Source organism: Moschus berezovskii, chromosome 11, assembly GCF_049115385.1.
Source record: "Moschus berezovskii isolate FMDL1 chromosome 11, NW_MosBer_1.0, whole genome shotgun sequence".
Classification (NCBI taxonomy): domain Eukaryota; kingdom Metazoa; phylum Chordata; class Mammalia; order Artiodactyla; family Moschidae; genus Moschus; species Moschus berezovskii.
Genome location: NC_142470.1, coordinates 3,387,244 through 3,402,395, shown reverse-complemented (window position 1 = coordinate 3,402,395; position 15,152 = coordinate 3,387,244). Strand labels below are relative to the sequence as shown.

Below are 15,152 nucleotides of genomic sequence, written 5' to 3'. Positions count from 1 at the left end.
GCACCGAGGCTGCACCACTTCAGTGTCACAGGCCGTGAGATTTGAGCCAGGCCCTGGCAGGCTTCGACTTTCCCGTGCATTATATGGGAACCATCGCCTCTCTCTAGGGCGTGTGACGCAGGGCGAGGAGGGGAGGTGTGTCCTCCACGTGGAAGGCCATCTGCACACGGCCCTGATGCAGGGGCCACAGACCCTGTGCACCAGCAGCGTGCACGCTTCTCCTGGAACCTGCTAGCCAGGTGTCCCCAGTGGACGCTGTGCCCCGCTTGGCCAACGAAACCATGAACATCAGAGCTCCCTTTTGGGGGCGACGGCAATGCATCAGTCACTGCGTTTGGCGCACAGAGTAGATGCTCTAGAAACACCGAGAGGAGGGGTGATCTCTGACTTCCATGACACCCCAGCAAGCCAGAAACTATTATCTCTATTTTACAAAATCTCACCCAGGTGACTTCAAAAGTCCCCCAGCCAGAGGATGGAGCTGGGGCTCTGTCACAGACCCACCTGACTTTTGAGTGCAGGGCTGAAGTGTTCCAGTCTGCAAGTGGCTCACTGCATGAAAGTGTCCAGGAGGATGGCAGGGGTAAATCTCCAGTCCCCATTCTGTCCCCTCGACGGGCAGCTTGAGTTCAGCACAGAGGTGCTGAATGTTCTGGCGGAGGACTGGACAGGTCCTGGGGGCAGCACCCCGTTCCGTCCTACTCTGGAAGCTCCCACACTGGTGACGAGACACAGTTTGTTTTTGATGCAGGAGTAGGTGGTGACCAGACCCAGGCCTGCCTCCCTGGTCAGGGCCCCCAGAGCGGTCCAGACACACAGTAGCCCAGCCTCTGCAGGAGGAATCTCGGGGAAAAGGCGGCATAGAGCAGCCTCTCAGAGGGAGTGAAGCAGGGGTGCAGGCCTGTCCCACCCACCTCGCCCCTTCCGGTCAGCCCGTCCCGTCCCCGCCCACACCAGGCCTTCCCGTCCCGCCCACACCGGTCTGCCCCGCCCCCGCCCGCGCGGAGCAAGCTGCATTTCCTCGGAAAGTGGCCTGTGTTTTGCCGAGGTGGACGGCAGCCTGGTCCTCACGGTAATTGACTGCTCTCTAATCAAATTGATTTCCATTCCAAGGCAGCCTGCGGCCCCTCCGTTCCAGGAACGGTATTTTGAGCACAGATGTATAATCAAACGACAGAAGCAGAGGGCACCCCGGGCCTCGCTGCCAATCGAATAAAAGCTAAATGGCCCGAGCTTTTAGGCCTAATCACTTCTGTGTTCCCGCTTGGGGTGGGTCTGCCGCAAAGCCGGATGGATCACGCGCCCGGCTTATCTGAATTTCAGCACCACCGGTCGAGCGGGTTGGTGTGATCCGCTTTTTCTCGCAGGCGGGCCGCCTTGTAGAAGCCAGTCCCCGCTCTGCGCTGCCAGCTCCCGGGCATTCGCTTCCACACCGCTGGCCAGCTTCCCTGCCGCTTCTCCGTCTCAGAGGCGCCTCTCAAGGCCCTACACCAGGGTGGATGTGGAGCCTGGAACCCCCTCCCGCCGACCTGGGGGAGGAGGCCATGGGGCTGAGAGCTCCCTTCAGGAGCCCTGGATGGGGCAGGTGGGGGTCCTGAAGCCCAGTGACTGCCCAGGGCCTGGATGGACAGGGACCCCCAGCACAGAGCTCCGCTCACCTCTGCAGCCGCAGGACCCCTGCAGCCAGTCTCTGAGCCCAGAGGGAGGCTTATCAGCAGCGCCCCAGGGTGGGGGTCTGGCTTCTCCGTCCACCTGCTGCCTCCCACCCGTCCTCTTCCTTCCCTTTTGCCTTCAAGGGTCTGACTTCACCCCGACTTGGGTGGCAGCCCGTCCAAGGCCCAGAGCCCTTCCCCAAAGGTTAGAGTCTGCTTTGGCCTGGGGGTGCCCCTCTCGCCCAGCTCCCCACCCCATGCTCCTCAGCAGGGATGGGTGCTCTTGAGTTAGGGACCTCCTGGGACTGATGGGGCCCTGGGGGCAGGTTGGCGGGGGTCTTGGGCTCCTGTCCTCTCCCGCCCCGCCAGAGGGAGCCTCAGGGTCCACGGTTCTGTAACCGATGCTGTTCCGAACACCCCTGCCCCCCAACACTTCCTCCCTCCTGACCCTTGGCCGAGGCCCCAGGCGCCTTCCCCAGGGCTTCGGCTCCAACCCCAGACGGCGAGGACCCTCTTTGTGGTGGGGGTGAGGTTCGGGCCATGCACACCTCTGACTGATTGGAGAGATGGATGGATGGATGGATGGGGGCACCTGGTGGTGGGAGGAGCTGGACCACCCTCTGTGAGTCCTGGCTGAGCCCATCCGAACTTCAAGCCCAGGGACACTCTCTCTGTTAGGCCAGGGGTGCTGCCCCGGTGGCAGGGGCAGGGAGGCCAGTGCCAGGCAGGGGCCTGGTTCAGACCCGGCCAGCTGTGCCCAGGTGACTTCCTAAACTTCTCTGTGCCTCAGTTTCCCCATCTGAAAAATGGGGCTGTATTTGGATTGCCTCCCAGGACCGTGGTGGGACTCCAGTGAGGCCCTGCGTGGACACTGGCTGGCGGAGGTCAGCTGGGGTCAGTGAGGTATGCTGGACAGACAGCTCAGGAAGGCGACCCAGACCGCAGGTCCTCTGGGGGTCAAGAGCCCCATCCCTGCACTGTCCCCAGGGGGGCTGCCCGGGAACTCCCACCCAGAGGTCGACTTGAGCACCAGCCATTGGGGTGACCTCCTCCCCTGACCCCAAGAGCAGCCTCCCAGCTGGGCACATGACCTCTGCCCCTGCCCCTGCTCCGGGGAAGGACTGCCAGGGGTCTGAGTGGGGTGAGGGCCACAGAGCCAGATGCCCCTAGTTGGGGGGGCGAGGTTTCCAGCAGGCATGGCCTGTTTGGGGCACTGGTGCGGGGCACCCCAGAACTTCCTGGGTCAGGAGAGCTGCCTCCTGGCGCCCCAGCTGCCCTTCTTGGGGGGCCCAGTGTGGTCTGGAAACTGCCCGCCCACGGGAAGCCCGAGGGGCAGACGTGGCTCCTCCCCAGGGCCGCTCTGTCCTTACCTGATGGAACCGGGACAGAGAGGCCCAGGGCAGGCAGCCTCTGCCCCAGGCCCTCGTCAGGGCTCCCTCTCAAACCCCCACCCCTGACGCCGCCCTCCTCTCCCCAAGAATCAGCCCGCTTTTCCTGGAAATCAGGGCCTCTCCGCCCTCCCTGAGAGGCAATGTGCCATCTGCCTTCCAGCTCCCAGTCTGTCTGGGGCTGTTAGTCAATTAGGGTTCCGGGAGGCTGGGCAGCTCCTCTGCTGGGTGAGGCCTGCGTCCTGAGGGTGGGGTGGCATTGGGTCCGGATGAGAACCCGAGCCAGTGGCCCACGGCCACTCTCCCGCCGTGCCCTCACTCCTCTCGGTGCGCCCCAATCTCAAACTTGCAGGGGGCCCCGCCTTTGCAAGGGGCCCTGGGGCTGGCGGGGCAGGGACCTCCGATCAAGAAGAGCCTACCCATCCTGGTCCACCCAGAACAGCCGCCTTCAGCCTCCGCTGTCACTGAGCCCCTCCCCCAGGCCGAGCCTGGAAGGACAGACAGACAAGGGTGGAGGTCCGTCCAGCTCTGGCCTTGTGGGGACACCTAGAGTGAAGGTCATCCCCACCCCGACCCCAGACTCCTCAGGCCCTCTCCCAGCCCCAGCTCTGAGGCTGGCTACAGACACCCCAGAGAAGCCCCAGGGGAGATGGTCTTGTGGTCTGAATGCCCCCCTGTCACAGCAGGAGTCCTGTCCGCACCATGTCCCCAGACCCACCTGCTGCTTGTCCCCCAGCCCCGTGTGCCTGACCTGTGTGGCACAAAATATCTCGGAGCTGAGTGAGCTCCGGGCAGCCCGGGAGGGGGACAGTGTCCCTCCTGCCTGCCAGCCCTCCCTTCCTGACCCTCTCCCATCTGCCCGCCCCACTCTCCTTCCCTTGACAGGCGAAGACCCCCAGTGGTCCCTTGACAAACATCTGCATCCATTTCCCAGTGGACCCTCCTGGCCAGATGGAATGGCTCCAACACAGAACCATAACTGACCACCCAGGCCTCCTCGGCCACAGCAGACAGGCCTGGACACCCTCCCGCACCGCTGGGATGCCTTGAGGGAGCGGTGATGCTCATTCAGGGCCAGGAAGGACACACCTGTAGTGTCCACCCGCATCAGGAGCGGGCCGGTTGCCCCTGCGCGGTGGCGTGGACCAGGGCGCCCCTCCCCCACGGCTTAGCGCCCACCCCCCACCCTGGGCTCCGACCTTTTGTTCCGGAGGACAAAGGGCTGCTAGCCGAGCTCCGGGCCCTGCTGACGCCGCAGCCCCTCCCAGGACAGGACAAAGGGGCGGGATGCAAAGGTTCTGAGGCCTCAGCCAGTTTCTGTGGAGGCTGCAAGGGCAGGGAGGCCGGCTGAAGGACAGACGTTGGGGAGGACAGAGCCGGGCCGGCAGGTGCTGGATCCCGTCTTGCGGGGAACCTGGAGGCTCACCTGGGGCTGGGGCTGGGCTGGGCAGCTCGAACCAGAGCATGGCAGGAGTCCTGGGTTCAGAGCGGAGCCCTTCCTCACAGTACCACCCCCGGCCCCGGCCTCAGCTGTCCCTGCCACCGGGGGCACGGGGCTGCCTGAGTTGGGGCCTTCGAGGGGTGCAGTCTGTGGCCCAGAGATCAGGTGTCTCCATCAGCCCAGGTGGGTGACCTGGAATTCACTGATCCCGTAGTTTTGAGGTCCCGGGGTTTGTGGCGGCCAAGCTGATGGGTGAGCAGAGCTGAAAACCAGACCCCACAGAAGCGCTCACCCACCAGGGCTGGGTGTGGGGTGGGACGGGCACGCCAGGCTCCTCCTGGGCCTGTCTCTGACCAGGCTCCTGGGCATTGATGAGAGGACTGCGGGGTGGCCCCTCTGAGAGGCCCATCTGGAAACCATGTCCACCCACGTTAGACCTTGTGCCTGCTCCACCCTGGCCATGGCTCCAGGGGACCCCGCCCCCTTGGGGGAATGTCACTCCAAGCAAACTTACAGACCCTGCCTCCTCCAGACCCCTCCTCCCTGACCCCCCCGTTGGGGGGCAGTTTCAAGATAAACAGATGAGTAAATAATCCATCCATGGCAGGGCTTCCCAGGTGGCTCAGTGGTAAAGAATCTGCCTGCAGTGCAAGAGAAGCAGGCTTAATCCGTGGAGAAGATCCCCTGGAGAAGGAAATGGCAACTCACTCCAGTATTCTTGCGTAGGGAAATCCGGTAGGCAGAGGAGCCTGGGGGGCTACCGTCCATGGGGTCGAAAAGAGTTGGACATGTCTGAGTGGCTCAACAGCAGTTTGGGCAGAACAATTCCTACCAAGCCTGAGAAAGGAGAGCGGCCAGGGGTGCCTTTAGAAAGCCAGCAGTGGCCCTGCTGGACAAGACCCTCCAAGGACAGAGGAAGTGAGGAGCCCACCACCCGGATGTCCGAGCATCGGAGTCTCACGTGAGAACCTGAGAACTGACTGAAGTCCATGGGACAAACGGATGCACAGCCTTGCCCGCTGGAGCCCAGAAAGGTCCTTGTGGGTAGAGCCGTGGAGTGAAGGGTGGACAGAGCTGCCACGCCTGAATCTGCGAACCAGCCCGGGGTGCACCTGCAGGGATGGCTCCAGAGATGGTCAGGGGATGGGGCCAGGGGCTCTCGGACCAGCAAACCACTCCGCCCACTTGCAATTCCCGCTTTGTCCAGCTGGGGGCTGACCTGGCCCAGGAGCAGATGAGGGGAAAGGTGGGATGGGAGGCACACCTGGAGGAGCAGGCAGGTGAGCCAGGGGCCCCAGGTTGCAGACAATGCAAGGGCGAGCCCCCTCACTTCACCGGGAGCTCAGGCGCCCCCCCTCACCCCAGGCACGGGACTGCCCCCGCCACCGACATCCTGCCCACCAGCCCCCTTCCCTTCTAAGACACTGGGGGCAGGAGAGGTGAGCGGACCAGGTGTGGACAATGGGAGTGAGCCTGGGGATGGGCCCTTTTCCCACCCAGGGCTCCCGGGTCCTCAGGGTGCCCCTCCTGGGACGGCTGATCGCCCTGCCTCCAACAAACCCACGCCCTAACTGGCTTCTCCCAACCCCACAGAGGAGCCAAGTGCAGGCAATCTGGGTTTGAACTGACTTTATTATTCTGTAAATGTGAATTTTACAAAGCGCTTTACAATGAACGATCACATCCTTTTGTTTGTAACGGATTGCCACTTCCTGGATCGGCTCTGAGCACACTGCAGGCCCTCTGGTTCCTGGTCGCTGGCGGACGTTGTGTCCTCTGAGTTATGATAGGGTGTCAGCCGTGGCGAAAAAGCAACAGTCTGAATTCTGCCAAGTAGCAGCAGGAAAGAAAGGGAGGCACAGGAGGAATAAACAGAGGTTTCCTCCTTCTTAAAAAAAAACAAAACAAAACAAGGAAAAAAAAAAGCCTGTCTCTTCTGAGGCTGAAATGGAACTCAGTGTTGCTGTGAAACAGGCTTCCTATACAGCACAGGACAATTTATTTATTGATTTTTAACAGTCGTGAGTTACAGTACTACTTAACCCCTCCAAGGACTCTTTAACAACAACCGTCTCCTTTTCAAAAGTCTCTTTTTTTCCCCCAAACAGTCATGATAGGATGAATGGTCTATTTGCACCCAATGCCATTCAAATGTTCAAGTCAAAAATATTTATACGGTTTATATTTAGTTATTATTTTTTTGTCTGCTAAAAATAGTATTGCAAGTTTTGGCTTCTTTTGACATAAAAATGACAACCATGTGCAAAACGCTAACGAAGAAGCACTGATCAGAATTCAAGCGGGTTGTCCAATCTGAATGCTTTAGATAGATGCTGCATCATACTCCTTTCCATTTTTCTCAAAGAAACAGAACAAAACAAACAAACTAAAACCAAAATCCCTTGTCAGGTCAGAAACACCCTGTACCGAGCCCCCACCCCCCCTGCCCCCTACCACGGTCTCTGGCCGCTGGCGGGTGACACGCCTGGAGCTGGCTGGCTGACATAATGACAAATGTATGCAGCAGCAACGTTCAGAAACAGTAGTTAAAGCTCAAGACGACTCTGAGCTCTCAATTCTGTGTTTAGGATTTACTGCTGGCAGAGAGGCAGGCAGAGGTTTTCTCTGAGTTTTCAGGTGGTTAATGGGCCACAGGCCTTTTTCGACTTGCAGCAGAGTGTCTCCATAAAGATAGCCCAGTGGAGGGGAGTCTCAGCCATCCACGGCAGGGGGTGGCACGCACGCAGCCCACGCTGGGAGGTTCTGGGCATCACATGGGGACAGAGTCAGGGCCGGAACCAAGCAGGCTGCTCCCAGGCTGAGCCCTGCTTTCCTCCTTCCTCCCAGCAGAAAGGCCGCTGAGGAATGAGTTTTCACGGAGGAGAAACACGCCCGGCTCCCGGGGCCCCAGCACCCGGACAGTGGTTTTGGGGCCTCAGGCTGCACGCCCAGAGGCCTCTCCCCTCACCTCTGGTCCACATTCAAGGGCAGGGTAAGACGATCGCATCAAGTGCAAGGTTAAGCAACCACAGAGAACTCTGGGTGAGACCAGACAGTGCAGAAAGCAAGACAAGTTTCAAGTACTGAGGCTGCTGGCCGGCCGGCCGGGCAGGCGGGCAGCCCCACCGAGCTCACAGTATCTGTCACATCACGGTCCCTTCTCCTGGACCTTTGCACTCATCCCAGCTGCCTCCTGGGGCCCAGCCTGGCCACCAGGGAGAGCAGGGGTGGGGGGCGGCCGTGGAGCCCAGGTGGGCCGCCCGCCACGGCCGCTGGGACTGGCCCAGTCCTTCTCTCTCCAAAAGGCGCCGATAGACTTAGCTCTATGTAGACTCTATGTAATATATGCGTATTGCTAATAGTCAAGCTTAGGGATAAAGGTGCGGTTATCTCATAAATACTGAGTGGCTTGTCTCTCGGTCTATAGGGGTGGGGAGGGTCACTCATGGGACAGGAATTAGTCTTGTAAACAGAGGAGGGCAGGGTCTGGTTCTCCTAATCGGTTTTCCTTGGGAAAAATGATCAAAAGATGCTAAGGCACTCTGGAAGGCCCCCCCTGAGCCCAGGCCCGCCGCTGCCGCCTGCCCCGCGGAACATTCCGGACATGGCGGGGGGAGCACCCCGGCAGATACAATCATCAGCCACGCCCGTCTGCAAACGCTCCGCCCCACGTCCACCGCGGGACACATTAGTGCAAAACGCTCGGCCTGGCCCATCCGGAGCGCAGGAAGAGTTCAGCAGCCATTCACATTAGATTCTTATTAAAGTTTCACCTGCAGCTCTAGCCTTCCTTACCCAGAACAACGAAACAGACGGCGACTATAAACAATTAAAGGACAGGGGTCACGGGACATTGTGCTGGCCTGAGCAGCCGGTCAGGCCTTCTCTGGGAGGCCGGCGCGCCTCCCTGTCCTGGCCTCGGGGCCGGGGGCAGGGGTCCCACGTTGGAGTGGGGGTCAAGAGGCGAGACCAAAGCCCTTCTGTCCACAGCCAGGACGGGTGGCCGGCCCCCGAGGGTCCCCAGGGCTGGTCGGATGAAAGTGCAAACATGGGGTGTCAGCCAATGAGGAGGCCTCCACAGGGGAGCCAGTGGGGTGGTGGGGTCCGCCTCACCCGCCCCCACCCCACCTAGGGACTGTGGCCTCCTCCCAACTCCAGGAGGACTTGGTCCTGGTCCCTGGTGGGCTGTGGGCCTTGGGCTGTGCCAGCTCGGCCCCCTGGGTCTGAGACGGAAGAGGCCCACCTCTGGGCCACGTGGTCAGCCTGAAGCCCTGGCAGGAAGGAGCCGCAGCCCCTGGGGCAGGGACAGGCGGGCGAAGGGGCTGAGGTCAGCTCCCATGTGCTCACCCAGGGTCCTCCCAGCCCAGCCCGTGGCCATCAGACCTCTGCGGAGGGCAAGCCGTATGTCTGGCCTGGTTGGAAGAAGCACCCCTCGCCCCCGCACCACCAAGGTCTCCTCCAAGGGCCCTCCACGAGGAAGCGCGGCAGTCAGCAGGACGAGGAGCTTGGGGTGGGGTGGGGTGGGGGAGTGCCAAAGCCCCCCTCCCACGATGATCCCTCCCCGCTGGGACCTGCAAGAGGCTGGGGGTGGCTCAGCTTTGTGGGTTGGCGGCGGGGGTGTGTGGGTCACACCTGCCTGGCAGGGGTGGGGGGGAAGGGAAGGCAGAGTGCAGGAAGTAGGGCTGGGGTAGGGGGCCATGCCTGGTAGCCACCTGGGACTGGGTGGGGGCGGCCCCTGGGCATCTGGATGGGAGCACTTGGGACAGCCTGTGCCCCCTTCCCTCAAACAGCAATGAAACTTCACAGTGAGCTTTCCAGCCTTAAACCAACAAAACCCTTGCCCCTCCAACCCATCAACACCCCCGCCCCCGACGCATTCCAGAACCTCTGCACCTGCAAACCACCTCCGCTCAGGCCTGTGCCCAGTCCCCACCTACCCACAGCCTTGGAGGTCCACGCACCCTGGGGCTCCGTGCACAAGTGGGGAGCCCAGCACCCGCCTGGCGCCCGGTTCCCTTCCTGCTCACCCTGGCTGCCCTTCCACAGGGGTGAGCGGGGACCGGCCTGGGGTCTGGGACACAGACTGCCCCCCAGAGCCGTAGTGGGTTGGGGCAGGGACACCCCAGCCTCTCAATTTTTTTTGCTCTTTTGGGTCTGAAAGTTTCCAAACCAAATATGAAATAGATCTGAATTAAGACGAAAACGAATAAACAAGCAAACATAAACCCAACGTGGCTGAGGGCTGCGTGGGCTGCACCAGGGGCGGTGGCCCCATCCCATGGGGTGGCGGGCGGCCAGGCGGGAACCAAGGGGTGCTGGGTGGCTGGGCCCTGGGTCCCAGGTGGACTGAGGGTCCATGGAGCCACGGGGGTCAGGCAGACCCCTTGGGGACAGGGCAGGAGAGCAGACACAGCCAAGACCACTTCCTCTCACACACATGGACTAGCACGGCCCACCGCCGAGCTGTCACCACCACCCGTGCACACACTCACACACACGCACACGCTCTGTACCCACACCCCACACACACGGCGGACCTGGCAGGCCTGACCCCCGAGTCTCAGGAAGAAGGTAAAATGAGGTTTTGGCCCCTGGGGGCCCAGCCCTGGCCCATGGCCCCGGAGGGGTGGGAGGGGGTCCCCGTTCCCAGGGGTGAGGACCGAGGACCCCAAAGCGCGTGTTCCTGCCCCACAGGCCCCGGGCCTCATCCCGGGCAGGGGGAGCGAGGGGGGGTGTGGGAGGCCAGCAGAGCCAGGCACCGGGGCCTGGGGGCCTCTCGCCCCCTCCCCACACGGGGGAGGGGGAGCTACAACTTGGAGACTAACCTCTCGAATATCAAAAAGGAGCCCCTGGGACCTTTCTCGCAACTAGGTCGCCAGTGGCCTAATCGTTTTACAGTATAACGAATGCATTTGTTTCCTTCATAAATTTTAAATACAAGCAGAATAAAAATCACATTTTTTTCAGGCAACAGTAGCAGTTCAGTAGGTAAGTGGCTTGATCACATTTGTCTGTATTAGTAACGCATGCAAGCAGCTTCGTACCCTCCTGGGCGCCGGTCCACCTGGGGCTCCTGCCTACAAGGGCCCCGCGTACGGGCCTTCCGGTCTCCTCCCTGGGGCCGGAGTGGCGGGCCGGCTGCTGCTGGCGCTGCCCTGCTCGAAGGGCTGCGGGGGGCTATGGCCGTCGGCGGGCAGCGGCTCGGGCGCGGCCACCTCCTGGATGACCGAGCCGGCCCCGTCGGCCTCCTCCCCGGCCTCGAAGGCGGGGTTGGCGGAGGCGGCCAGGTCGACGTTCACGGCGTCAGTTCTCAGGGCCACGATGGTGGCGGCCTCGCCCCTCCGCTCGGCGTAGATGCGCTGCTCGAAGGCCTGCGCGGTGGCGGGTGGGAACTCGGGGTCCAGGGGCGCGCTGGCCGCGGAGGAGCCCATGACCGTGCGGTACATCTCCACGCCCTCGGGCAGCATGGACTTGATCTTGGGCAGCCAGCGCTTGCGCACGCGGCGGGCGTTGGTGCACATGTCCGCCGCGATGACGTTCATCTCGCTCTCCTTGAAGCTGGGGGCGAAGTTCTGACAGTACACTGCAAGGACAGGGCAGCGGGCGGCGTGAGCGGCCACCGCCGGCAGGAATCCGGGACCCCACCCTCTGCCTCCCCAGGGGCCGGGGGCCTGAGACCCGCCTTGGGTGGGGCGGTGCTCTGGGCTGGAGCGGCCACTCTCGGACCAGTGGGGGGCCCTCCTCCACCCTGAGGCCCCGTCCCACTCCTGGGGTTGGCGGGTGGGTCTCTCCGGGCCCGAGATGGACTGCAGTGCCGGCAAGGAGTGATGAGGGGGCCGGCTCATGCCTGCCTTCAGCCCAGCCCAGGGCAGTGGCATCGTGTTCAACAATAACGACCCGCCCTCTCCTCCTTTCTGCTCCAGAAGCCAGGAGACCCGCTCTCCACAAACAGCAGGGAACTTGGAGGCGGGTCCCCCAGAGTGAGCCCCCTGCCACTGTAAGCCCCGCTGCAGGGCGGGCCAGCCCCACCCCGCCTGCCTCCTCTCAGAACCTTGCCGGCACCGCGTGCTCTGGGATGCAATTACCGGCTTCGAAGCTCCTTCTTCGCTCTAAACAGAATTAGCCTCATGGGAGGGATTCTTTTAAGCAAGAAAACTAAGACGGTGTTTTAAGAAGACGGGATCGGCTGGTCTGGCCCGGGCGGGGCATGGGTGGCTTCTTCCTTGTCCCGGGGCAGGGTGGGTGGGTGGCTGGGGGTTTTCAGGGATGGGGGGGGCGGTGGTCTGCCACCAAGATGGACCCGGTTCCGCCCCCACGCACCCAGGAGCGGGAGGCAGAAGCAGGCCGAGCAGATGGCAAAAGCTCAAAATAACCCCCAAATGTAAATAAGGGGTTTTGTTCAAAAAGGAAAATTAGATCTATTTCACATATTAAAATAGTTTCGCAGCTGAATTCATCATGCTTGGAAACCTACCAAGAACGTTCACACCTCGAGCCCGGGCTCCCGCGAGCTGTTCTTTTCTCCCTGTCGACCCCAAGACCGGCTCCCTCCGGGAGAAGCCGCCTTTCCCAGGCTGAAACCTGGGGTCTGGTACCTCCTAGAGATGCCTCCCACCCTCCCACCCCCTCCAGTGACCCCCAGACCGCCTCTTACGTTTCACAGCGTTCAGGACGCGGCTGTCCAGCGGCTTGCGGCTTGGGTCGCTGGTGGACGAACGGATGCCTGTGCCACAGCTGTTGGCCAGCGTGTTCCTGGCGGAGGGGCGGGCAGGGGAGGCAGCGTGAGGGGATGCCCGCCCGCCCTACCCATGGCCTGCTGCTTGTTTTCCCGGGGGGTCGGGGTGAGGAGCAGGCAGCCAGCATGCTTCTTCACTTGGAGGGGTGGTCCAGAAGCCCTCCCCAGGCCCCAGGCTGACACTGGCGTGGAGCTGGGCAGGTGCAGGCCCTACACGCACAGCCTCGCCTAGTGGGGCTGAGGCCTCTGCGCCCGCCCGCCCGCAGGGACCGACCTGTCGAAGAAGGTGGCGAGCAGGCGGCGCAGGAGGACCTTGTGCTTCACGCCGGCGCACAGGTGGCAGTTCATCAGCTGCCCGCGCGTGATGTAGACGCCAGAGCCTGCAGCCGTCGGGCACAGAGACACAGAGGCCCTCAAGCCCAGACCCAGGGCTGCGGGGCCCAGGGCGGGCGGACGCCGGTGAGGGGCAGGCGAGGCCTTCCCGCCACTCACAGCGTCCCTGCTCCAGGCCCAGGGACCCCAGATTGTCCTTGTTCCCTCGGGGGGCCCTGTCACCAGGAGAAGGCTGCCTTGGTCCCTCGCTGCCACGGGGCGGTCCCCACACGGCCTTCCGGCCCTCGGGGGAACCGCCCTGGGTGTGGGTTTGGGTAAACCCCTGTCTTGGCTCTCAGCTGCTCCCCGATTAAAGAGCTGCGGGCAGGGCTGGGCGGTGGAGTCGTGGAGCTCAGGGAGGGGCTCCCCAACACAGCACAGAGGCAGGACCACGCAGCCTGCAGTGCTGTTCGCCCCATGGAGCCCGGTCGGACTGGGCCCACCCAGGGCTCGACCAACGAAGGGCAGGGATGACCGCAGGCTCGGGCTGCCGGAGCCCTAGTTTACCCCGGATGGTTCACCCTGGATGCTATCCGTGGAGAAAGGAGCTGAGGCCAGAGGCAGCGTCCCCAGCTGGGAGCCACAGGTGTGAAGAACACGGAAGGGCAGGGAAGCGCTGAGCGCGGGGTGCAGGGAGCCTTCAGAGCCTCTCTGGGTCTTTGTCTACGATCTGACTTTTTACGGAGCACGTCCTGAAGCATCTTACTGAACAGCAGGAACAAGGCAGTGCTCCCTTCCGTGGGGGGACATCCTGTGAAGACGTGGCACGCCAGCTCAGGGGTTGGGGGGGGTCTTCCCTGGCTTCACGCTTTGTCCCCCCAACAAGCCAGGTCTCCAGGGACGCCCGCAGCCACGGGGCCAAGAAGCATGTGGCTGATGCTGGATATAGACCTCCATCGGCGCCCCAGCCAAGACACACCGGGTGTCCCCAAGGGCCTCACCCCCTCAACGTCTGCAGAGCCTCAAACCCAACAGCGAGACGGGTCACCCTGAGCCACATGGGCCGAACAGCTGCCTCGTGGTAGGGAGATCGGTAAAGGGGGGACCAGCAGGAGGCTTGGGGCTGGGGCGGGACCCAGCCAGGGAAGGCGGCCAGCCCGCACCCTTCCCCAGCCCAAAAAGGCCTCCCCGGGGACCACACCCACCCCCACTGCTCTGAGGAACCTGCCCACTCTCAGAATCCATCCCAGTCCAATGCTGACAGTCCTGGAACTCAGGAGCTGGGCCCTGCTTGGACCGGTAACAGCCGGCATGGGGGCAGGGCACGTGGCACCCTCACCCCACCCAGGCCCATCCAGACCAGCCAACACCGCCTGGAGACTTTCTTGTCGGCTAAAAGGGCCAGACGGCCCGCTGAGGCGTGGTTCGAGTGGCGAGGACGTCCAGGGCAGAAAACCCCACGAAGCTGCCCAGGAGTGGCAGGCAGGGTGCTGGACAGGGGTGGGGGCCCAGTGGCCCATCAGTTCCCATCTCGCTGCTGGACAGCCTCAAACATCTGCAAGGAGGGGCGTCCCTGGCCGTCCAGTGGTCAGGACTCTGCACTCTCAGTGCCAGTCCATGGTCAGGAAACTAAGATCCCACAAGACTTGTGGCTTGGCCGGGGGGTCGGGGGCATCTACAAGGAGCCGTGAGGCCCAATGAATTCCAACACTGAGAAGATAAATATTTCCAACTGGCACCAGCCCTAACGGGCTTTGGACCCCACTGTGTTGTTTGTTTTCACAGAAGCAGCGAGTCCATCGAGAAGTCGCTGTGTGGAAGCTGGCGACACCGCCCCTTGAATGTGGCTTCTGGACACTCGGGGGAGCTGGGGGGGACAGGGCGGGGCAACCTGTATGGGACTTGGTTTTAGCCACGACTTAAATTAAAACACAATCGTGATTGCGGCCCCTGCCAATCAGAAGCTCGACCAGCCCAGGGGATTCAATTAAAATGCTAAATTAATTCAATTGAATAACTCCTCTTCGTGACACATTCTTCTGAAAAGAAATTAAGAGGAAATTTAAGATGTTCCTTTTTTTTTTTTTTGACTGATTGGTGATGAGTAACATTGTTCACAGCTCCGAAGAAAAACCAAAGGGGAGGGCCTCTGCACACAACAGATGCAGTGGGGCGGGGCCTCACCTGCCACCAGCTCCAGCTTCTCGCCAGGGTCCCCCTCGGAGTAGAGCTTGGGGTGGCAGCGGTACCCGATTTGGCTGATGAGGCTGGCGGGCAAGGCCACCAGGTCGCGGCGGATCAGGACGCAGGAGCGGCTCTCCAGCGGCACCGGCTCCGGCTTCTCTTGCACTGTGGACACAGGACCCACCCAGTCAGGGGCGTCCCGGCCGAGCCCTGCAGCCACGGACGGGGAGATCGGCCCTCCTCCACCCAGGCCAGCGTGAGGTCTGCTCCGCGCTTGCCCTCCCTGCCCACCAGCTGCTGCCCCTGCGGGGAGAACCCGAGAGAGCAGACAGGGCAGGTGGGGGGCCACCCAGCCCAGCCCAGGAGGCTCTTGGGGAGGGCTGTGTGTCCACCAGGCCTCGGAGGACAGCCCGGTGGAGGCAGAGCAGCCGCCTCTGCTG

General features: G+C 62.3%; 1 protein-coding gene across 3 annotated transcripts in view; it reads right to left on the bottom strand.

Annotated features, from left to right (window-relative positions):
* Positions 1–6,095: 6,095 nt before the first annotated feature.
* The window catches only part of NACC2 (NACC family member 2), an 81,218-nt gene continuing 72,161 nt past the window's right edge, over positions 6,096–15,152 (bottom strand). For all 3 annotated transcript variants that reach the window (XM_055399316.2, XM_055399317.2, XM_055399314.2), the window contains exons 3-6: positions 14,713–14,877; positions 12,491–12,596; positions 12,136–12,233; positions 6,096–11,064 (exon numbers count right to left, since the gene is read on the bottom strand). In XM_055399316.2, the coding sequence (XP_055255291.2) occupies positions 10,559–11,064; positions 12,136–12,233; positions 12,491–12,596; positions 14,713–14,877 (875 nt within the window). In that variant the 3' untranslated portion in view covers positions 6,096–10,558. The remainder of the gene's footprint in view (positions 11,065–12,135; positions 12,234–12,490; positions 12,597–14,712; positions 14,878–15,152) is intronic.